The sequence below is a fragment of the Miniopterus schreibersii genome (assembly GCF_964146895.1).
Source record: "Miniopterus schreibersii genome assembly, chromosome: 4".
Classification (NCBI taxonomy): domain Eukaryota; kingdom Metazoa; phylum Chordata; class Mammalia; order Chiroptera; family Miniopteridae; genus Miniopterus; species Miniopterus schreibersii.
Window position 1 is genome coordinate 87,752,381 of NC_138105.1, and position 23,334 is coordinate 87,775,714.

At 45.4% G+C, this 23,334-nt stretch overlaps 1 protein-coding gene across 4 annotated transcripts in view; it reads right to left on the reverse strand.

Moving 5' to 3' along the window:
• EBF1 (EBF transcription factor 1) overlaps window positions 1-23,334 on the reverse strand; it is a 368,046-nt gene that overhangs the window by 14,800 nt on the left and 329,912 nt on the right. For all 4 annotated transcript variants that reach the window (XM_081137080.1, XM_081137079.1, XM_081137078.1 and 1 more), the window contains exon 11: window positions 16,271-16,359. In XM_081137080.1, coding sequence (XP_080993206.1) covers window positions 16,271-16,359 — 89 coding nt within the window. The remainder of the gene's footprint in view (window positions 1-16,270; window positions 16,360-23,334) is intronic.

Here is a 23,334-nt window from a genome sequence, read left to right on the forward strand (position 1 = left end):
CATTTCTCAATGTTAAATTCTCCATGATACAAGGTAAAATAGTTGTCACACTGCAGTGACTACATAGGACATATATGCTGTCCTGAATTCAAAAGCGAGATAGAGGGGTTTTCAGTTCTTGATAAACATTTATGCTTGCCTTAAGCTGCTGGACCCCATTTATAAAACAGTTCAGTTATTTTTCATAGCAGGAGTGAAAAGCATTATAGAATCAATGGGGTTTGAATCAATACATCTGAAATAATGTCTTTATTTTTCTAACGCGAGCTACCGGATAATTTACCGCATTCTGTTTGCAGTGTCGTCTGACCACAGCGGTTAATAATTCACCGCACTATGGGCACACTGAACTCTATCTGCAGATCAGATTCGCCGTCTGCTGCTCTCCCGAAACCTCGCGGCCTTCCCCGGCTCTCAGAGAGGGGAAGACAAAACAGGGTCCAGAGAGTTTACTCACTAGGGTTTTACTTCTCTGCGTCTGTGCCCATGTATTTCTTCAAATCAATAGTTCTGCCAGAGTTTGGGCCTTGGCGGAGAAAGTATTTTTTCTTCCTTTTCATTTTGAGAAAGAAATACAAGCCTCCTGCTTGTCCAAAGCAAGACAAGGGGCAGTCTCTGGCCGCGAACGTCCATCCCGAGCGCCGTCACTGAGGCCTTCGAGCTGTGCTTCTTGCCTGGGTTAATCTCACAGGACCGGGGAGGGGGGACATTCCATGGAAACTCCAGGATCTTTGAAGTTTTTGTAAAGCTGAAAAAATTCCAGCTGTGTATGCTATACATTTTAATCTCATGTATTTTTGGTGATAAAGATTTTCAATGACTTAATCCACTTGGTTGTTCTTCCCCCCTCCTTATTTCTATACCTCAAGCTGTCATCACCATTAATCCTTTGCAAATGGAGCGCTTGAATCTCGTTTCCTACAGTTGACTTCTCTGATCCGTGAAGATGGGGGACGCTTTTCAACCAGGCACACTGGGATCGGTGGGTGCCCAGCCCAGCACTGAGGAGCCGTCCAGCCGTCTCGAGGAGAGCGAACCTGGGTCATCATTTGAGCGATGCCCTTAAACGATACCTCGCTCATTTCAAAATGTCCTTCACTACAGAGTCAACTTTGGGGTTCGTGGGAGAGCCCGCAGTTGGTGCCGCTTTGCCCATGCGATTCAGCTTCTATTAGTTATTTCCGAAAATGGGAAGGGGAAAGGAAATGCCCGGGTCCTCTATGAGTTAGTGCAGCGGACCTGCAAGGTGCTTGGATTTCGGTGACCAGAAAATTGCTCTCACCTCCATGTCATTACGCTCCCAGTGAACTAGCCCCCAAGCGTGTTTGTGTTGGGATCTAATATATTGCCTTTCAATCAGAGCTGAGAGCCACCGAACACACCGACAGAACATGACGAGCAGGTCAGGAAAGCAATAAAGATTTTACAGAGCTGTCCAAGGTGCTAAATTTACTCAATAATGGGTTTGGCACCATAGTGTTAACCTCTCATTTACTACCAGTTTGAGGGACTAAATTGAAGTAGCTGACTTCATTTACCTTGAAATGTATATTTTATGACATTATGTAAGTAGATTGAAAGGGCACTGCCGTTTTAACAATTTAAAGGCTAAAGCCTGTTTAAGAGGAAACTTGAATATTTATTGTATATTGCACTTAAAGTATATAGAATGTTAAAATGTATTGATTAAATTTGTAAAAGGCATTATAAAAATGACAGGTAGTATAAAAGATGTATGCCTTTTAAAATCAAATTGATAGTGTGTGCTATCTTTTCTGTGGTCACAAGTGTAATTTTTTTGCAGTTTTATATGGTAATTTGAAAAATCTGTAATTTCACATTAGGAAATGATTGAGCCTGGGATGTGAAAGAAAAAAAAAAAAAGAAATTTCCCATAAGGGGGAGAGCTGGATGTTTCATATAATCTTTTGTCTCTGAAATCGTTCCTAAAGTCTTATGTTCTGTGGCATCAGGAGGGAGCATAGTATAAGGATCCTTCCACTCTAACGCGCAATTTTAATTTTTGTGAGAAGCAAGCGCATTTGACTAGTACTAATATCTAATTTTTCAAGGCATTTATTTGTCAGGAGAGATTTCCTCTTCTTTTCATAATGTTTAAAACATCTCCCTGCTTGCAGTTTAAAACATGGGGGTAGAGATTAGATTCTTCCAAGATAATTAATCCTATCTTTGGATTTTTTTTTTTTTTTTAATACATCCCATTGGGGAATTAAGAAGACAAATACTAGTATCCTAAATATTGAAAAGCCTGGGAGTCTCCTTACAGAGCTCATGCTTGTTCTCAATTTCACCCTGAGTCAGACTATTTTTCTTTTCATGGCCCAGGATTTCTTCTCCATGAAAGAAACAGAAAATGTTCACTCCTTAAAAACAACAACTTTTCACGGGTCTGTTTCCTCTCACATCTAAAACCTGGTTGCGCCTGTCTTGCTACGACCGCCGGATGCTAATGATGGGAATGGGGATCAGAAGAGAAAAAATAAAGGATAAACCATACTAAACCTGTTTAGAGTTTACAGAAACACGGAGAAGATGGAAGGACAAATGGAGTTCTGAGAAACAGTCCGAGTGTAGTTGTTCTAGGTTTTACTTACGCTTTGGAGCCTTTATAATAAAAATGCTGAGTGGGGTACAAATACAGAGGGAAGATTCAGCTGTACTTACTATGTTGCAACCCAATTAACAGCAAATCATTTTTGAGCTTCCTGTGGCCCCAGTGGTCACACACGGACATTACTTGCTCTCCAGCACCTGTCAGGGCCACTGTCTTCCCAGAGTCAAGGTACAGGGTTCTACTGGGGTCACAAAAAGATTTCCCCCCCCAGTCTGGTCCTGCCCCCTTTTATCCAATCCTTTCACCCCACACGTATGAAGAACTGCCCTCTATTCTGGTCGAGCGAGTCCCCCCTTGCCTAGGAGTAAAATGTCGAGCTCCTTCCTATCTCCACAGCTGCACTCCTTCTGCCCTTCCTGTATGAGGAATGTCGGCTTCAACCTGCGACGATACCTCCCCGCGCTCTGAAGCCTAGTAATGACTGAGCAGGGCTTGAACCCCAGGCCTGGTAGACAGCAGGGCCTGAGCTCTTGAGAATTACACTATTCTCTCGGAATGAATTTGCCTTCACTGATACCCCAGCTCCTAATCTCTCTCATTCTTCTGAAAATTAGTGCACACGGTACCACCCAGCACAGCACAGAAGTACCTGCTTCTGTGGGGTCGTTCTGCTCTGAGCTTAAGTGCGTTAGTGTTTGCTCTCCACACGAGGCTGTAGGTTCTTTAAGGCCAGGGATAAGTCTCCATCTCCTTCTCTAAGCCCCTAGCACGATGCTTACCAAATCAAAGGCCCTGAGAAATTCTTGCTGAGGAGCTTATTCTAAGATAGTCACTGATTCCTAAAAGTGCACGCTTACTTTATATGAAATGGTAAAGCTGTACGCTTGGCGTGGTTTATAAAAGCAGAAGACTTAAATTTGGTGCTCCATTGGGCTCCAGACTTCTCAATCCAATATATAAATTCCCAAAGGTTAAGTCTTGATCGCTGTGGGGATATTTTTATGTCCCTTCCTTTTTTGAATTTACTCTTCCTAGCTCCTGCTGGCTTGTGCTTGCATTTTAATTTTGTGATTAATGTAATGAATCATGTTGGATACAGACATCATCTCAGGTTATAGGCTCCTAGCAACGTGAGGTTGGTCTTGATGAACATTAGCCTTGTGTTAGCTGTACACTCAGGCCCTCGGAAATGCGTGGGTATTTGCACTCTTAGGAACCAGGCATAGCAAGGCTGATATGCAGACATGGTCAGCTCATCTTTCCTTCTGTTTCCTGACAGTAACATCTCTGAGGATTGTTTACTTTCCGTGGGCATCCTCTCTTCGGTGCCTGACGCCAAGTGTGTGGCTAAAAGGCTCATGTTCACTGCCCACACCTAGCCTTCCGAGGGAAGGGGAAGATTGTCCAATAGTCTAATACTGAGCCCGTTTACAGACCCAATTCACTGTTCTGAGTAAATCAAACCCAGGTGAGCCAGAGAGATGGCCTGAACTGCCTCTCACCCACAGCCTGTGGAAGCCAGCGCATGAAGCCGGACAGACACGACATTCATTTCAAGTTCAGAGGCGGATTTGGAGACTCTGGGAACTCCCTCATAAAACTCAGGTCCGGAGATGCTTCCGTAATTCGGGAGGACAATCTGTGCTTGGCTTTCTGCCCCCTGAGTGGGAAGTGATGTTTTGCAGGATGTAGAGGAAAACAGAAGCTAAACTACAAGCATCAAAGGCAAGTTGGCTTGGGCGATTCCTGAGAAAGAAGTACAGCCCTTCTCTGTCACAGCACGTTCTTCTGACGCCCACTTCTCTCCCGTCTGCTTGGCCTTATCAGGGCAGTCAGGGTGCAGCGGACACAAATACCAGCAGCATAAAACAGTGAGTGGCAGAATCTCTCTTGATTTAAAGGCAAAAGGCATCTATCGATGAAATCAGTGTTGATTCCATTCACCTCCTCACTCTGGAGTTGACTGTAGGCTCCACATTTTGAACAATATATTCAGTTCATGGCCCTTAAGTTCCAGCTCCCTCCCTGCCTGCTTCTGAAAGTCTGGGTGACACTGCAGACTGGAAACCCCAAAAGCCCAAAATTCTGATTGGAATTGCCCACTCCCCACAGAGCTGGGTGCACACAGCAATAAATACGAGTTGTGCCGAGAGGTATTTCTGTGGAGGGTAGTTTTATGTCCCGACCTCCTTTGTGTTTATCCAGCCAAATGGAAAATTCCACCATCGCACACTGCATTCTTAAAAATCATATAATGAGGGCAGTGAGGGACAGAGTGAAACAAACCAAAATAATACTTGAGCGCTGTTTGGTTTCCGATCCTGAGACATTCCTCAAATAGTTCATTTTTCTGGTAATAGGAACTCGAAGTGGAGCTCACCACAGAGATCGTTAGGAGCCTTTAGTGTCAGGCTTTAAACTCTTTACTCAGAAGCCCTGTGACTGAGAAGAGTCACTTGCACTCAGCGTGGATGTAATTAAACATGTTTCTGTTGAAAGGGGCATTCTCATTATGGCTGAAGGCCACTTTAGAGTAAATTGAAATGGAAAGGAGGAGCATAGATGAGGTGTAGGTAGCAAGTGGTTATTCCTAGGGAGGCATAAAATGCCAAATGTGTAACAATTATATTTTACAGCCCTGCATTCTAAAGACTTCAGGGTATTTTATTATATAAGAAGCATTAGCTGAAGCTTACTGAATATTCCAGAGCACATGTGTTGTCCACGGTCTTTAAAGAAAAATAAAATTCAAACCATAATCGAAATGTGCAGAAATTTCCAGAACAAAGGAATTAAATATTTGGAAGGGATCTACGGCTATTAATGTAAGGAGGCATCGAAAGCATGCTGGTCTAGTCTAAAGTAAATGCAGGGGGTACTTCTAGACCTCCTTTCATCTTAAAGTTGATTTTATGCTCAGGTTGGATGAGAGGCCCCTCTTACTTCACAAACGTGTTATTACGGGTCATCCGGCAGGAGGCGTCGCCTTTGTCACAGACGGGGTATCGAAGACTCCAGAATCACATGAAATTAAAGTAGGTTGTAAGCTAATGCAGCTCTGTCACCGTAAGACATGCTAACTTACATGATTGACTTTTACAGTGGAAAGAAAAAGGCTGTTTTCAAAGCAGCTGTTATTGCCTCAATGGGAAAAAAAAAAATCAATGAAAGTGAAATGAACAAGAGATTTTGTCTGAGTTGCCGTTAATACCACTGAAGAGCTATGGATATTAAAAGGTCAACAAATAAATTAGCCAGAGTGTTATGAAATGAATGATTTGGCTTATAATTTTATTGAGTGAAAATTGCTCGCTGCCTATTAGACCAGGTAATTTTTATCTGGGGCCTCAATTACTGTTCCGTAAGCAATAACACAGTTGTAAGAGCGGCTGGTTCAATCCCGTGACCTCCGAGAAGCTGGCTAGGACAGCTGACTTTGCCGTGATGGATAACCGAGCGGGCCGCCACGAGGTGCCAAACCTCCCCTTCCTGCAAGGGGATCTCATAAAAGAAACATTACAGCCTGATTCATTTTACCAAAAGGTGCGACTTTTCAAGTGTCAGCAGTTAAGTATAAATTGTGAAACCTGGTGTTCCTGAGAAGAGTTACGACAATGGCTTTCCCCCGTCTTTTTGGTCTCCTGGCATTCTCTTCAAAACGGTGTCATGGTAATTGGTGAATGGGAGCCTGGGGTGCTTCCCGCCACAAACACGGTAAAAAATGGGGTCTGCACCCTTGTGAACACGACCCGCTTGGAGGTTCAGAGCTGAACTTGGTCACCTCCGGCCGGCTCTTCTGATTCCAATCCATTGTACGGGTTTCAGACCAGCGCTCTGGGTTAGGTCCTGCTGAGTGGCCTTGGAAATCGGCTTTCTGATCAGGATAAAAGTCTCTGCTTAAAGAGAAGGCTGTGGACAGAGGTGCCTTTTTCAGGGGGTAGGTTGTAAAGTCAGCACATGAAATGAAAACTGCCTAGAGTCAAAATTACCCTTGAAAATCTTTTAAGTCGCCAAGGCCTGGGCTCTTAGAAACACAAAAGCCAAATATTGACAACTTCTGTTTCTCTTTGTCTTTTGGCTGTGGCTTTCCTTCCTTTAGGGCAGAAGGGAAGAGATACCTGGTTTGAAAGTAAAAGGACCACCGAGTAAACAAAGAGATGTACTGTTATATGTACGTATGTGTATGTCTGTGTATGTGCATTTGGCACGTGTACACAAATGTATGTGTGTATTTATGGTTTTGGACAAGTACGTATATTTAAACTTAAGTGATCTGTGAATGTTAGAACTATGCTGTCCTTTAAAGATACCTCAGGGAAGCAAAAATATAGTTGTTTTTTGCCCCTTACATTGTCAAACATCATCAGTTATTATATGGAGCTCCAGACAAACGTATCTGTAAATGGTGATTCCGAGGCTTTGCACATGGTCTTAACCATAACTGCAATTAGGGTCCACTTCCTTCAAGCCCACTGGGCCCCGTTCTTGCCACTCCAACGATTAGCTGAGGTGCCACTCAAGGCGGAAACCAGTGAGCGAGGCTGAAGACCTCCCAGGCTCTGTTCCCGAGGGCCTCGGTCGTTAAGGGGAGGGTACTGGATGGCGGGGAGGCGGACGTGAGTTAGCCCCTTGTGCCCCCCGTGACTTCTTGAATTAGTAATTACATTCAATGCTCTTTTACATGGGTGTGGTATAAAGTAGGCGAAACTTAGTTCCGCTCATCAAGATCTCAGTGCTAACAAAGAACTCGGAAGAGGCTCCAGAATTAAGCTACTGGAGGGAGCTGTCACTACAAGTCCCCACCACAACGAACGAGGAGATCTCCGAGGGGCGCGTGTGCATTTTCAATTCCTGCTGCCACCTTCGCCGGGCTCAGCCTTCTGTGAGGGACCTGAGTCTATGCTACCACTTCCCTGCTCCCCCCGGCCAAGTTGGGGCATTTTTTTCTTTTTTTAAAGACTGGTTTGCAAAATTGCTTTTTTCTCCCCTTAAAATTCTCTTTTCTGAATTCTAGGAGGCCGTGCTGAGGACGCTGGCTCTGGAGTGCGATGGAGTTGGCTCCAGCCCGCGCTCTGCGCCGTCACCGCGTGTCTGTGTCCTGGGCCGCGGAGCAGGGTTAATACCAGCACCGGGCTCCGCAGATGCACAGTGCTCACTGAGCAAGAGCCGGCAATAATACTGATGACCCTCACTTATTTTCCAGAGAACTTGGACAAATTTCATGTATTTTTAGAGTCCGTGTGCATTACGGGCTTCGAGTGCCACTTGACATCCTGTTTGCAGGACACTGCGAGAGATTCTGAAAGGCCCAACGGTGAGGAAGCCTGGGGAGGTGGGAAACCTCCGTCCCCCGGCTGCGTACGCTTGGGCAGGTTACTTGTCCTTCCTGTGCCTCAGTTTCCTCATCTCTAAAATGGGCAGGATACACTAGTGACAAACAGAATAACTTACTGCCAGATAAGTCAGTTAGAGATAAAATAAATAATAATAAAAGTGATTATAACTCTTGCAGAAGGACTGGGCTTTTTAACTGAAGCTACAGTCTCCCTCCTTAGAGAAATGACATGGGCGCCTGTGCGCATACTCACAACACACGCACAGTTCTATGTATAGTTTCAGGGGTGCAGAGATCCAGGCTACACTCCCCGGATAAAAGAGGCAGTAGGGGACACCGAGTCCCGAAACTATGTATATTATCAAAAGAGGACGTGGAATTTGCCTGTTACTTCTCTGGCAGATAGAGAGGAGAGATGTGGAAAATGTACCGCATTCCACACTGTGTGTTTTTGACAAGAGAATGCAGAGGCAAAAATGTTTTGGAAATCAAACTCAAGCGTGCTTTGTCTAACAGTCTACTCAACAAACGGTGCTGGGAAATTGGACAGATACATGCAAAACCGTGAAGCTAGATAACCTTCTTACACCCTATACAAGAATAAACTCAGAATAGATGAAAGACTTTAATGTAAGACTCAAAACCATAAAACTCCTAGAAGAAAACACAGGCAGTAAAATCTCGGACATTTCTCTTAGCAATATTTTTTTCTGATGTATCTCCTCAGGAAAGGGAAACGGAAGAAGAAATAAACAAATGGGATTATATCAATCTAAGGAGTTTTTGCACAGCAAAGGAAACCATCAACAAAATGAAAAGACAATCCACGGAATGGAAGAAGGTATTTGCCAATGATACATCCCATAAGGGGCTAATATCCAAAATTTATAAAGAACTCCTACAACTCAACACCAACCCCCCCACACACACAAAACAATCCAATTAAAAAATGGGCAAAGGACCTGAATAGATACTTCACCAAAGAGGACATGCAGATGGCCAAGAGACACATGAAAAGATGCTCAGCGTCCCTAATCATCAGAGATGCAAATTAAAACCACGGTGAGATATCACCCCACACCTGTCAGAATGGCACCATCGACGAATCCACAAACAACAAGTGTTGGTGTGAGGATGTGGAGGAAAGGGAGCCCTGTGCACCGTTAGTGGGAATGCAGACCGGTGCAGGCCCTGTGCAAAGCAAAGTGGAACTGCCTTACGACCCAGTGATCTCACTTCTGGGTACATATCCAAAGAAACCCAAAACACTAATTCGAAAGAACACATGCACCCCTGTGTTCATCGTAGCGCTATTTACTGTACCTAAGATATGGAAGCAACACAAGTGCCCATCAATAGACATGTAGATTAAAATAAGAGGTGGTACATATATACAGTGGAATATTACTCAACCATGAAAAAGAATGAAATCTTACCATTCCCAACAGCATGGATGGACCTAGAGGGTATTATGCTAAGTGAAATAAGTGAGACCGAGAAAGACAGATACCATACGATTTCACTTCTTTGTGGAACCGAAACAACAAAATTAACAAAACAGAAAGAGACTCAGACGCAGAGAATAAACTGATGAGGTTGCCAGAGGGGAGGGGGCTGGGGAGCTGGGTGAAAAAAGTGAAGGGATTAAGAAGTTCAGATTGGCAGCTACAAAACAGGCACAACGGGGCTGGGATAACGTACAGCATAGGGAACACAGTCAACAATACTGAAATAACTATGTACGGTGCCAGGCAGGTGCTTGAATTATGGAGGGAGGCGATCACTTTGTAAAGGATATGACTGTCTCACTGCTATGCTGTACACCTGAAACTAATATAAAATAATACTGAATATCAACTGTAATACAAAAATTACAAAAATAATTTTAAAAGCATGGTTTGTCTGAGAGTTGACTATAACATACCATTTGCTTCTGGGGCTGTATTTTTTTGACCGAGTCCCTTTGGTTCCCGGATACAATGTTAATAGAGTTTCTTCAAATTAAAAAATAAATCAGCCAGTAGGATGAGGGTGGTCAGGGTCACAGTGCGGAAGATAAAGGTGCAGGGTTTTCCTTTATCTTTTTCTGAAAGCCCCAGTCATCCCCATCTCTGCTAACGGGCAATGTGGTTATGCAAAGATTTCTTATTTGTATTTCCACTGATGCGACTGCAGGTTTTGAATCACTGGTAGTCTTTGCATAAAGACTAGAACAATAAAAGCGTAATTAGGATACATTGTATACAGCCGACTCCAGTTTCCTCTTGCCCCAGCTCCGCGTTTATGATAAATCACCAAACACAAACGCTCTTTAGGGAGGGTGGTTCGGGGTCTCGCCTCTCCATTGAGCAAACACAGGGCCCGGGACTGGAGTCTAAATTTCAATTCTGCAAGTGTACAGTGGAACTGAATAATATCTGGCACGACGCGGCGCACAACCGAGCCACTAAATGGCTGATTTACTAAATTATTATTAGATGAGCCCTTGCTGTTCCAAATGAAAGTGCAGCCACTGTCTTCCTTCGTGGTGTGTTCAAATTGTTCTGTGTTTAAATATTCAGCATGAGGCTAATGTGAACTGATGAACTGAGACCATAAACATTCCCTTTCAATACAGACAGAGCGACAGGGATGCAACCTATCGTAGGCCCGCGGAGGTGAAGATGATTTATATTTAAGGGTGCTGCCGCCTGCTTCCATTACTTCGGGGCACTCTTAATTAGCACGGTGTTGGGAATGACGAATTCCCACGCGCAGGACGAGCAGCACCTCGGAGGCCGAGGTCTCTCTCGTGCGGATGACGGAGAAGCTTCCACCGTCATCGGGCCTGGTGCTCTGTTCCGGCTGCGCCCCCCCAGCCGCGCGTCGTGGCTGCCAGAGGAACTACGGTTCTGACATTCGGTGTCTTTCCAGACCCGCCTGGCGGGTCTACCCTCCATCCCTCCGCCATCCACCTTCCCTGCGACCGGCACCTCCCGGGGGCTCCTCGGGCACCTGGCCCCGCATCGCCCGGCGTCTTGACTGACACCTGCTGGAGTGAAGAACGGTCCTTTTGCCCCGTCTCTGTCTTCTCCTCGGAGGGCAGTTATAGGCAAGCCCTTAAAATACTGTGATCACCGACGGTGGATTAGAATTTTTTATTGGCGCCGTGTTGCCATAACAACACAAAGACAGCAGATGACTTAAGCTAAGCTTGCAAAGCAAAAGGCTGCTCATCTGGCAGTTAAAATGAATACAGTTCATTTCACAAGTTCCCCATATGGACCCTTAGCGTATGGTAATGAGGGGACCATATGGCGGGAGAAACCGCGCTGGGGACGCGGGCTGCTCTGGCTGCGGGACTCGCCCGGCGTGCGCGCGCGCTCGGGTGCGAGGTCTGGCTGGGGCTGGCCCGGGGGCTCGTGCGGGACGGTGGCTTTCCGCGGGGGTCCCGCGTTGCCTCGTCCGTTCCTTGATATTTCGGCTGCGCGACGACCGACATCGTGCGCGTTCCGCAGCGTCGTTCGTCACGATCTGTCAGCCGTGTTTGCAAATCTGACTTGCGAGATCTTTGAAACGTGTTGTTCTTAAAAGGCAACAGTGCTAAGTTTTTAGACAGAGTGCAGGAGAATTTAAGCACTTCTGACAAGCAGAAACATTAACGGTAATCGTTTTAAAAACACTCGCCTCTTCTGCCTGCATGTTTAGCTGTAAATAATGCTACAATGTATAAAAGCTTTAAAGTAAAAATGTAATAAATACTTTTTTATTATGTTTCACGAAGGATAACAAATGCCGGGAGCCGGGCGCCCGCGCCGCCTACGCGTGAAGGTGAGGGCGTGGGGACAGGGACCGCTCCCGCCCCTCACCCAGGACCGGGCCGGGGACCTGGGGGGCAGCTCGGAAAGCGCTCTCGAGTCGATCCCCTGCTGCCCACGCTTCATGAAAGATGAATATAAATGCGTGCGTTCGCCACGGTGAGCTAAATTAGGAGGTCTGGCAGGGCTGGGAGGGCTGAAAAATCACACAACCAGTGAGTGTAATTACTCTTTTTTAAGTCTATTAAGTGGTGTTGTTCTATCAGGACTCGGGGGTGTAGGACACGAGGAGCGAGATAAAGTAATGTGTATTTATTACTCCCGCCGGATCAATTTACCAGATATTTTCAGCTCCATAAAGCAAAATACACAAATGCCTCCTTTGTTACTTTTCTCAAACTGCGTTATTTTCTCCAAAAGAGGGACCTGGCCCTTGGAGGAAAAAACACGTTTGCCCCGCGGAGGTCCCCGGGCCAACCCCTCTGGGCGGGGAAGTGAGAGAAAGCCGGTGAGAGTTGGAGGGTGGGGTGGGTTGTGGGTGAGGGACAGGAGAGGGAAGCTAAGTGCCTCACGGCAGAATCGCGTGGGTTTCCAGATCCGAGGGGAAGGTGGGAACCCTACGTACGCAGTGGCAACAATGAGCCTGGGTTCGAATCCGTTTCCCACTTGCCAGCTGAGACGTCGTAGCGCGTCACCAATCCTCTGGGGACTCTGGCTCCTAGGAAATGGGGGGCACCCAGCTCGAAGGCATTTGTAGCTCCCATTTCCCGAAGTCTTGCTAAATGCCAGAGAGATCTCTTCGCATGAATTATTAACACCCAACACAGCAACACTGCAGGCATTGCTTTAAGGAAAGAGGAAACCCAGGCTGGGAAGGTTGGGTCAAGGGCACTGGGCCGCGGGTCGGTTTTCAAAGTCCACATCTGTCTGACCCGACGGCCCTCTCTCTAGGCCTCTCTGCCCATCAGCAGCCTTGACCAAGCCATGCTACCTGCTCTCTGGGACCCAATGCTAACTCAGGCCACTCGCTGCCTTTGCGTTAACGCTCGCGGACCACTCAGAAGACAACCGGCGAATCGCAGGGGGCGGGAGACACCTCTGGTCTTCAGAACAGAGAGAGCTCCTTGCTCAGTGTCTCCCGACTGCATCATGCGCTTCAGAACCCCCGGAGCTCCTGACTGACCGCGGTCCCCATCTCCCTCGCCTCGACATTGTAAGAAAAGTCAACCTTCACCCCAAACCGGGTCCCACGCCCTCTCCCCTCCTGCCAGGATCTGTGGAGGAAGGCGAGTCTGTATGAACGAACAGAAATGCTGCGATTTTAAAACCTTCGCCTGCCCTTCCCCGCGTGCACGTGAAAAGGGAAGCCAGAAAACATCTGGGGTTAGTATAATCACAGTATTTTTAAAACGTGTGTACAGCAGCTATCACTGACGGAGACTCCCAGGAACGAAGTAACGTACAGCGGAGGCACCGTCCTGCCCCTGCTCTCTCGCTGGGAAATGGGAGTGATGTCTGCTTCCCCGACTTCTCTCGCAAGAGGGGCTCCCATAAAACAAAGCGTGTGTAAGTTCTTTGTAAAAGCAGGAGCCAGCACACAAAGGCATATTATTACGGAAAGCTGTCTGCTCGGTCTTTGGAGCGGTTTCATTTGACAGAATATGTGGGTGGTTGTATGAATCTAGCTTTGTCTATTCACAAACACATGGGTTTAATAAAGGCAGTTTGTTTTGTGAGGTGTGTGGTCCGCGGCTCACTAAACACTCCTGTTTGACAAACACTGACCATGACTCTGAGAAAGGCGGGGCCCACTTGTATCCCCCTAACAATGGACGGCAGGAGGACAGGCCTCCCCAGTCCACAGGAATAGCGCGCGCTGGCTCCATCCGCCGCTTCCTGGCCCTGCTCTTGAACCCTCGCTCCACCTTGGAGTTCGGAGCCAAGAGGACAGCCGCTCCGGTCTGACTCACACACAGAGCTTCCTGGGGTGGGCTCTGGCCAAAGGCCTTGCGCGGTCAAGTGGTAGATGCAAGCCGTGGAGTGTTTCCTCAGCACACAAACCCATTGTGTCCTTGATTACTCGTCCCAAACCCAGGAAAAAGGGGCCGGGAGTTTCACCACTGGGCCACTGGGGACGAAGGGACACGTGCCTGGGCTATTTGTTCAACGTTTCTGAACGTGAAACTCAGCCGTAAAAAATGTTTTTAAAAACAAGCACAACAAAACGCAACCCTATATTCCTACTTGTCTTCTTTCTTTATAGATAAGAAAAGTACTGTCTGGCTTCTCTAGACCTCACCCAGATTAAACCAAAGTCGTTTTCTGTTTTTCAGTAAATAGTCATAGAGCGGTGATTGTGGGCCAGAGACCATGCCGAGGGCATCCATAGGATTACCTCTTTTTATCCTTACGTGATCCCCATGAAGCTGGCATGATTTATTCCTATTTTATAGATGAAGAAACTGAGGCACAAAAGGTAAATCATAGTCTCAGCTGCTCTGCCAAGATTGGAGGGAAGAGCTCTCAGAAGCAAGGGTCCCACTCTAACTCATCGGCAAATAATTGTAGCTGCCTTTGGTTGAGTCCTGAGTAAGTGCTTACAGTGGCAACCCCCCAGAAGTGGGAAATATTACCATCTCCATTTGACAGAGAAGGGAACTGAGGCACAGAGAGGTGAAGAATTCTGCTTAAAAATTAAAAAAAGAATCTTGACCCAGGTTGCATAGCTAGTCACTGCCTTCACTTTGAGCTCCACCCCCCGATCTACCCCTCCAGTCCCTCCAGCAGACTCTAGAGACATCAAGTGTCAAAAGTAAAGTGGAGACAATGCCTACATGGAAACAGTGGGAAGAATCCAGTCTGGCACCCATGCCTCCCTTCTACCACTGAGACACCTAAGGCACTGACCGTGGGGCGGACACACATTATTTATATCATTGTGCTATAGAATTACCAATGAAATGACCAATTACTGCCCCAGAGGAAATGCACGGGAGTTCGGTTCTTGCCAGACAGAGGAACCTGAAGGTAAATCTTTCCACGGCACACCCATGCTATGGAAGTAGACTGCCATCCACTATTAGATTATTTAACTGTTCACCAATAAATCAAGGTGAATGGGAATGATGTGTAGAGTGGAGGCCCCTTTCAAAGACAAGGGGATGGACACACTGACACGTCATAGGCCTTCTTCCTCAGGTGAAAGGCTTTCAAGAAGTTTTCACCAAGGTGAGCAGCACTGGGTGGAAGAGGGGCTGCTCTGGGAAGCCGGGGTGGAGACTGAAGGCTGTGTGGTCCTTTCCCTGAGGTCTAGGTGGAGGATGGGCCCATTTGCTTGTCCCGGTTCTGCCTGTCTTTGGCAGCAGCGCCCCTTCCCCGCCCACCGGCCCCTCGCCCTGTGCATCATGATGTTTGTGGGGCAGCTTGCCTCTGGACCAGGCCCATTCTGACAGGGGGCCCCGCCTCCCAGGCCGGCAGGCACACAGGTAGAATCCGATGATGGACGGGTCTCCCAAAGAGGTCAGCTGAGCTAGGAAGGATGCCAGCTTCATTTTTCTAAGTGCTTTACAAGGAGAAGCGGACCTACCTCTAGACGTACTGTAGCAAAGAGAGGACCTCTCGTCTACGCATTTAATTTATCATAGTTTTCACTGGCGCAGTGAATGAAATTCCATTTTGCTGTCAGTAAACGATGAATGGTAGGTAGGCTTGACTAATTCTGTACCTCGAACTCCCTTAGCATTTAATTGTCTTCCCCTCTGAGTCCTCACAGAGCTTTGGTGGCACTCTGGTTAAGCGTACCTGTTCTTTCTTTACGCATGGTGTTGGGATTTCTCCCACACAGGCTCCAAGTTCCTTGGGTACAGAGATGGGAATATTCCCAACATGGACAACAGGTACAGAACAGAAGCGAGTAAATGTGAGTTTCCTTCTTTCCGCACTGGCGATTAATGACATGTTGCTATATGGCACGCGTTACTCTGCCCTGAGCTTCTGTTTCATTTCTCACCTTACCTCCCAGTTAGGTGGATTGCCTTGACAGGGAAGAGGTTCTGTCTTATTTGTCCAGTTGCAAGATCTACCAATGTTTTCTTTTGTTCTCTCCTCACCAGGGATGAGTATGAGTTTTCATGTAGGCAGAAAGGCAGTGTGTTTTCTCTTCTTGAGAGCTGAGATGATGTAGTGATCAATAACCTGGACTCGGGAGCCAGACTGTATCGGTTTGAATCTCAGTGTAGCAATGTACGGACTGTGTGACCTTGGGCAAATGATTGAACCTCTCTTTGCTGGATTATTTTCTTCCCCAAGACATGGTAATAGTACCAACCTCAGAGGGCTTGAGAGGAAGACATGACATAGCATATGTAAAAATAAGTACAATATCACCTGGCACATAAGTGCTTGCTACATTTATTATTGCTTACCTTACAGCACCAAACACACGAAGCCCAAAGATACTGAGCTGCTTGTCTATGAGCTGATTTTTATCAACGACCAAGTTTCCCGCCAATCACCCAAGTCCAAGTTTCCAGAGACCGTAACCCGAAGGAGAGGTGTCCTTACCTTTGGCAAACGCTCAGGATCTCCAGGGTGCCGGGGAATGACCTTCTGTAACCTCTGGAAACCATAATCGATGGTGGGTTCATTGAGCGCTGCAATGAAGAAGTCACACAATTAGAACAATTTCAGGAATGAGAACGTGACTTGCAACACTAATGGTGTGGAAATAACGGGGAAATCTAAAGCCTCATTGATAACCTTTGAATTAGATCATGAAATGATCAGGCGACTGTTTCCTTTGCTTGAACAATTACCACCATCTCCATCTGTTATTGACCACGGTAGGGAGGGACTCACTCAAGAGACCACATAGTAGCAGGTCTGAACTCTGGTCTTCTGGACAAATTTTTTTCCTTACATTACTGAAAATAGAAAGTAAAATGGTATGTAATGTGAGGTTTTAGGGTTCACTTTAGTCAGAAGATAAAGTCAAAATGCTTGAGGGCTTGTCCGAGGATATCCACAGATTGTAAGAAGCAGGAGAGTTCAAAGTCCTTGCTTCGTTGCAAAATCTCTAGTGGGCCTCAGCGGATACAATATCCCAGTGCCTCCCGGGGCAATGGAGCCCGCAAGAGTGCGGTGCGGTGCAAAGAGCTAGGCAGTGAACATGACCCTGAGGCAACAGCCTCGCCTCTGCAACGACAGACCGAGTCACCAACATCACTGTTATTTCAGGAAAAAGACCAGCCTCTCTGGAGCACTGGCTTAGAGCGGCCGGGTCTCCATGAATTCTTAAAAAGACCAAAGAGCGAAAACTGTACACATACTAGGAAGCAATGGGCCTTGTTGTCCTCATACTGACTACACCCTCCCCAAAGCATCCTTAAGTTAAACGCGACACAAAGTGAGCTCTGATCCGTCATTCGCAGATTTCCTCCCCCGGATGCAAAATCTCTTCGGCCTTCTCTCCCGGGTGGGGAAGAGACGGCAGCTCTGGGGGAGGGTGGGTAGGTTGTTTCTTTTCTTTCTGGTGTAACCAAAGTGTTCAACCACATATTTCCTCCCATACTGAATAAAAAGGCAGTCTTTGTAGTTCTGAGATTTAGCTATACATTAAAAAAACAAGTTGCCACATGCTTTACTTAAAATGAATTTCCATTAACCTAAATTTTAAAAGTAAGATTCGTGCTACTCCCAACTTTAAAAAACTGTATTAAATTCAAATAGGTCCCAAGGCTAATGGAAGCAATTTGTATACCAACCCAAACTGACTGGCCCACTTTTCAAAATACAGGTATGATAATCTCGTGGTTTTAAAAGGACATTTAAATTGAAAGACTGTGAATTTAGTACATAATTATACCAATAGAACCCTTTAACTTGTCAACTTGTAAATCTAAAAGGCTATCAATCATTTCTAAAGAGGAAATAAACCTTAAAATTCCTTGATTGACAGTGCTTACTTTTTATGTAAGAAAAAAAAAAAAAATAGGGGGGAAAAAGCTGCATAAAGTGGCCAGAAATCCATTTACAAAAGTACATTGTTTTCCATAGGTGAGTAAAAAGCCAGTAATTACACCTCCAAAAGACACATAAATCAGAGTAAGTACTTTTTCCTCACTTATATATTTTAAGTTAAAGTGAACTCCAGTAACTTTTTATTTAAAAGATTTTCCCCCAAATGCAATGCTTATTGAAGTTTGTTAATAGAGTAGCATTTTCATTTCAGATAATGTAATCATTTTTGCAAATATGAGATTTAGCTATGCCCCCCTTCCCTTCCAAACAGTAAACTTTCAACCTGTCTCTTGTGGAAATTAACTAAAATTACACCCAGGTGTACCGCATCTCTCTCTCTGTGCTAGCATATGAGTTAAGGCACAATATTTATTATTCCTCTCATTTTTATGATTACTTTCTAAACCCTTGAGAAGAATTCTTTTTTCAAATTAGACTTGAAGAGAAAAAGCCATAGGACTCTATGCAGGGAAGCTGTTACTCGTAAAATACGTGGGATTTAATCAAGAAATCCATGAGGGGCGACAGGACTGAGCACCTAGGTTTAAGTTCTCTATCACATCCATCCCCCACCCATCATACTAATTGCCAACAAAGAAGTTGAACCATAAAAAGAGCTTTAGACAATTAAATGCATCATTTTAATATCTGAAGACATAATTTAGCATCCTGAAAATTCCAATTCTTGGTTTTATTTGTCAGTTCAAGCCAACAATACAATTTGAATTGTTGACCCACCCCTTTCATGCCTACTGTGTCAAGGCACCGTGGCTGCTAATTGAACGACTGTCTGATGCATGGCAGGGGGGAGCTGTGTTTCTCTGGCTATACGGCCAACACACAGCAGAAAGACTGACACTTAATATCTGCAATTAAAAGAACCCATTCAAATATCATATGGAACTAATAGCCAAAGAGCTGAGGAGAAGTCATTCGGCTGACACAAAGAGTAATTGAATTAGATATATTATACACATTATTCAAAGAAAAACAAGCACCTACTCCATGGAAGTATCCTATGTTGGAGGAGATATTTCAGCCAGTAAGACAAAGGCTGTTATGTCCCATGCCTTTATGACTTGCTCCGTGCTCCTATCTTTAAACATGTTAATCTGCCCTCAATTTGGGGACTGACTATTATAACGCAATTGCTCTGCGCTGTGCACAAAGATAGCACAACAGATACGTGCGGCAAAGCTCTGCTTCGGTTCAAAGGTGTCTGATGGTTTCTCCGACTGCGTGGGCCAGAGAAAAAGATTAAACCAATTGCTGAGCGAGAGTAAGCATCTCATACAGATTCTTCAAACAAACAAACAAAACCAACCTGAAAACAGGTTAAGTATCTCTGGAATATAATGCAGTCCTCAAAAGCAAGGCCGGGGAGGGGGAACCTGCTTGCCCGTGTGACACACGGCCGGGTTAAAAAGCGGCTCACGGGAGCCTGTGTACAACATGGTGCCTCTTTTCAAAAACACACATATAGAGAACGAAGAAAACGCCTGTGTATAAGCCGCCCGAGAGAGGGTCTTAAGTGCTTTTCTTCTCTTTGTGCTGTGCATTCTCTAAATTTTCCACAATGAACGTATATTACTTTTATAATCAAAGAAAAAGGTTAAGAGCGAGAGATTATTGCCGAGATGGAATTTGACCTGCTTGTATAAAGTAATGACATAAGAAACTACGCCTTAAAAGGGGTCTGTAGACCCTTTAATAACCCTGCGTAGGTTATTACAGGCCATGACAAAAAGAAGCAGTATACTTTTGGCCAGTTGTATAAATATGTGACTATTCATAAACTGCTCTGAAAATCAACAGAGAAGGGAACAGGGAGGAATCATAAAGAATGGTATATTTATTTCGTCAGTGGGGGTAGTTGTACCTTAGGGACATACATCTACCCTGCAAGAATGTAATATAAAGTTAATCCTTCAACAAAGTGACCTCATTGTATTCAAGCACAGGGCTCGGGGGACACCCGTAGAAATGGGGCTAATCAATTTTTTTCCCCCCTAAAACTTGGGACAAATCCGAGAATCCAGTAGAGAAAGAAAAAAACTTAATTGGGCATAATTAGCCACAAATAAAGAAGCGTGAGCATTTCAGGTTGAAAAAAAGAAGAAAAATGGATGAGGCTGTACATGGAGAAAGGAATGCAATGGCTCGAGCGGCGTATGTATGTGGCCCTGCTCCCCAATGCCAAGTCCACACTCTCTGAACAGGGTTTGAGAGGCTGCCACCCTGAACCAGGTGGGGATGGTAGCAGACGGAGGGAGGCTCGGAGGTTTAGAAAAAATCCATAATCCCAAACAAGGAAAACCTCCGTTTTTAAAGAATCAGAATAAATTGGGGCCAATGTGGGCATTAAAAAATTCCACAAGATAATAATTCTCTGTTGATTCAATCATCATTTTCAGCGCCTACCATGTGTGCAGAGGGCATTTGTAGGAATGGACTGTGTTGGGTCACACCTCCATACACCCTTAAAAGTAAACTTTCTGAGAGGTATATTTAATAGGACCCAGAAGACAGGTGAACAACTTTGACTGTGGAGTTGGTACGCAGCACAGGCTCTCACAATAGCTGCCCTCTTGGTCAAGAATCCACTCTCCTGCCTCCCTGACAGTCAGACTGTGGGTCCCCACCTCCGCTCTGTCTCTGGCATAGCCTTCACCAGGGTCACACTACACTTAACGGGAACACATGGATTTAAAGAGTGATCAGGCTACTGGGAGCCACAGACGTCTGGGGTTTTTTTTGTTTGGTTTGGTTTTTTCAACACATCATCTGTACGCTGTAGCGTGTGTTCACCACCCCAAGTCAAGTCTCCTTCCATCACCATTTGTCCCCTTTTACCCTCCCCCCACGCTCATGTCTTCCACTAACCTGTTCAAACTCAGAGGTGCATACATGTCAGCTGAATAAGCCGAGTGCGGCCTTACAGAGCTTTGTACATATGCTCCGCATGTCTGAAAGCTTCCTGTCAAGGCATAAAGAGAAAGCAAACCTTTCTACATGGGAGAGCAAGATTTCAGCTCTCGGGGCAGACATATCAGTTGAGATTACAGAGGGTCTTCTCACCCACGGGTAGGACCCGATACTGGGACTGGATATTCGTTGGAAGCATGGGATACATGCAGGGGGCTGGCTGGCATTTCAGCTTCATCGAAGTCATTTGTTTTCAAAAAGTAGAAGTTAATTAAATGGTAAAAAAAAAAAAATTCAAACCACTTCATCTGGCCATGTGTTGGAACTGCTTATAAAAGGCTTTGGGTTCCTTCCCAGTCTCACAATCTCCGACTCCCCTAAAGGAAACCAGTGACTCTCTGTGCAGAACCAGTCTTTGCAGAGCCCTCTCCTCTGGGCTTCAACCGAGGTACCGGTCAAAACAAGAACAGCTCTGGTTCTACAGAACTATTGTTTACCGTGTCTAAAATGTCCATGCAGCATGACGTGCTCTATGCAAATAAAATTTAGAATAATTGGGCTAGATTTTTATGCACTAACACTAATGACAAGATTACTAAATCTGTTCAAAACATCTGATACTGAGCAAATGCTAACTAAATATATATGCGGATTGTGGCCTTTTCATGCCTTGAGTCTTTTTTTTTTTTAAATCTACTTCACAAACACATCAAATAAAGAAAATTCTCTTTAAGGGGATTTATTTGCAAATTAAAATCACATTGTCAAGACAGATACATGCTCAGTTATGAAAACTGATTTCTCTCTTTTCAGAGTTTTCTTCTAAAGAAATCCCTGCTCTGTTCTCCTTAACTTCTTCATACTTATTCCTGGAAACAATGGAAAGAGTGGCTGGAGAGCTACGTTTCCAACATTGGGGAAAGCGCCCTGGGTGCCGTCCCAATGTTAGAGAGCACAGTCCCCCGCGTTTATAGCTCAGCCGCTCACTGCCCTGTTTAAACATATTTCTGGGTTTTAATTTCCTTCTTTTAATGGTTGTGTGACATGATGTCATTTTGACTGGAAATAAAAAGAAATGCAGATATTATTAGGAAGGTCATATTTATATTCTATTGCCATTTAATGCCCAAACAAATATCTAGTACTCTAATCCAAATAATAAATAAAACCTCATAGCAGAGGCACTGATAAAACCAGCACCTGGGTCTCCAGCCCTCCCTGGTGACTTCTCTCTGTTTGAACTGGAGGGTAACAATCCAAGGCAGATCCGTTCCGGGCACGAGAGTTATTACATATGTGGTAGGCTGTTCCATAATAGCCCCATTTTATCCCCTCAGTCACTAAATTAACAACCAGAGGTAAACAATAAAACAGCAAGTTATCTTCACGAACCTGGCTTTAGGATTGACTCAAATATAGACACCAAAAAAAAAAAAATCAACCAGAAACCTAAGCAAAAGCCAGAAATCGGGTTCATGAAGAAACTGGCTGCCTTTCCAGCCGTTTGGATGCTGCGTTACTTGCCTAGAGGTTTAGCGCAGAGGGGTACTCGGGGTGTCTCTCCAGCGGGAGGGGTCCACGCCCTAAGAACCTAGCCCGGGCCCCTGCGAGCGAAGGCCCCGCTTTTGGTGTGCGGTGCTGCTCCCGCCTGGCGCCCGCCTCGGGCCAGCGAGAGCCGGGGGGCTCTGGGCAGAGGCTCGCTGCGCGCAGAAAGCTGTCACCGAACCAGGAGGGTGGCAGGATGGAGCCAACGCGGGCAGAATCTACCAACGCAGGAGCCAGAGGAAAATTTCCAAACTGGCTTTGAACTTGCTCTCACTTCTTATTTGTAGCCTTCAAACCTCTTGATGTGCGGCAGCAACTGTGAGATTCAAAAATCAAGCGAAGGCAGTCGCACCCCTCTCGGCCGAAGGCACCGTCGCTTGGCTCGGGGGCTACGCGCTCTTTGCACAATGCGGGCCGGAGAGCGCAAGGTAAAGGTGGAAGAGAGGAGGGGAGCTGGCCAGGGGACCAGGGACCAGAGCCCAGAGCACGGAACGCAGGGACGCTGGAGAAGGAGGCGTGGACCCCGAGGACCGCCACTTGGACGGAGAAGAGTTTGCGTATGTCTGGAAATTAATAACTCTTCCAGAAGCCAAGCAATCAAGAGCAGGAAGGAAGAATTCAGAGGGACTTTCTTTTGTTTTTCAAACTGGAAACAGCTTTACTGTTTTTCTATATTTAAAAGAAGTACATTCTTATTGTATAAGAAAAAAAAAGCACAAAAGAAACATGAAAAAGGAGAGAGAGCCCCAGAACAGCCCCACTCATATATAATCTCTATTTATAATAGCATGTATGTTTTTGGACATGTTCACAATACTGTTTTATATCTAGATTATATACATATTTATATCCGCCTCATTCTTTTTAATGGTTGTAGCATATCGTATTATATGGATGGCCATAATTTATGTAACATCCCTTGTTAAAGAGAATGTATGTTTTTCCCCCAAGATTTTCACCGATTCGAGAGTGCCATAATCAACAACACAGGAGAAAGTCTTGGCTATAAGAATAGGCTCATTTCAAGTCTTTGGATACATGTATTTCTTAACTATCCTTTATAACACTTATACCAATTTGTACTCCTACAGGTTATTTTTAAAGACATCTGCAAAAAAAACTAATTTTTAAGATGTTTG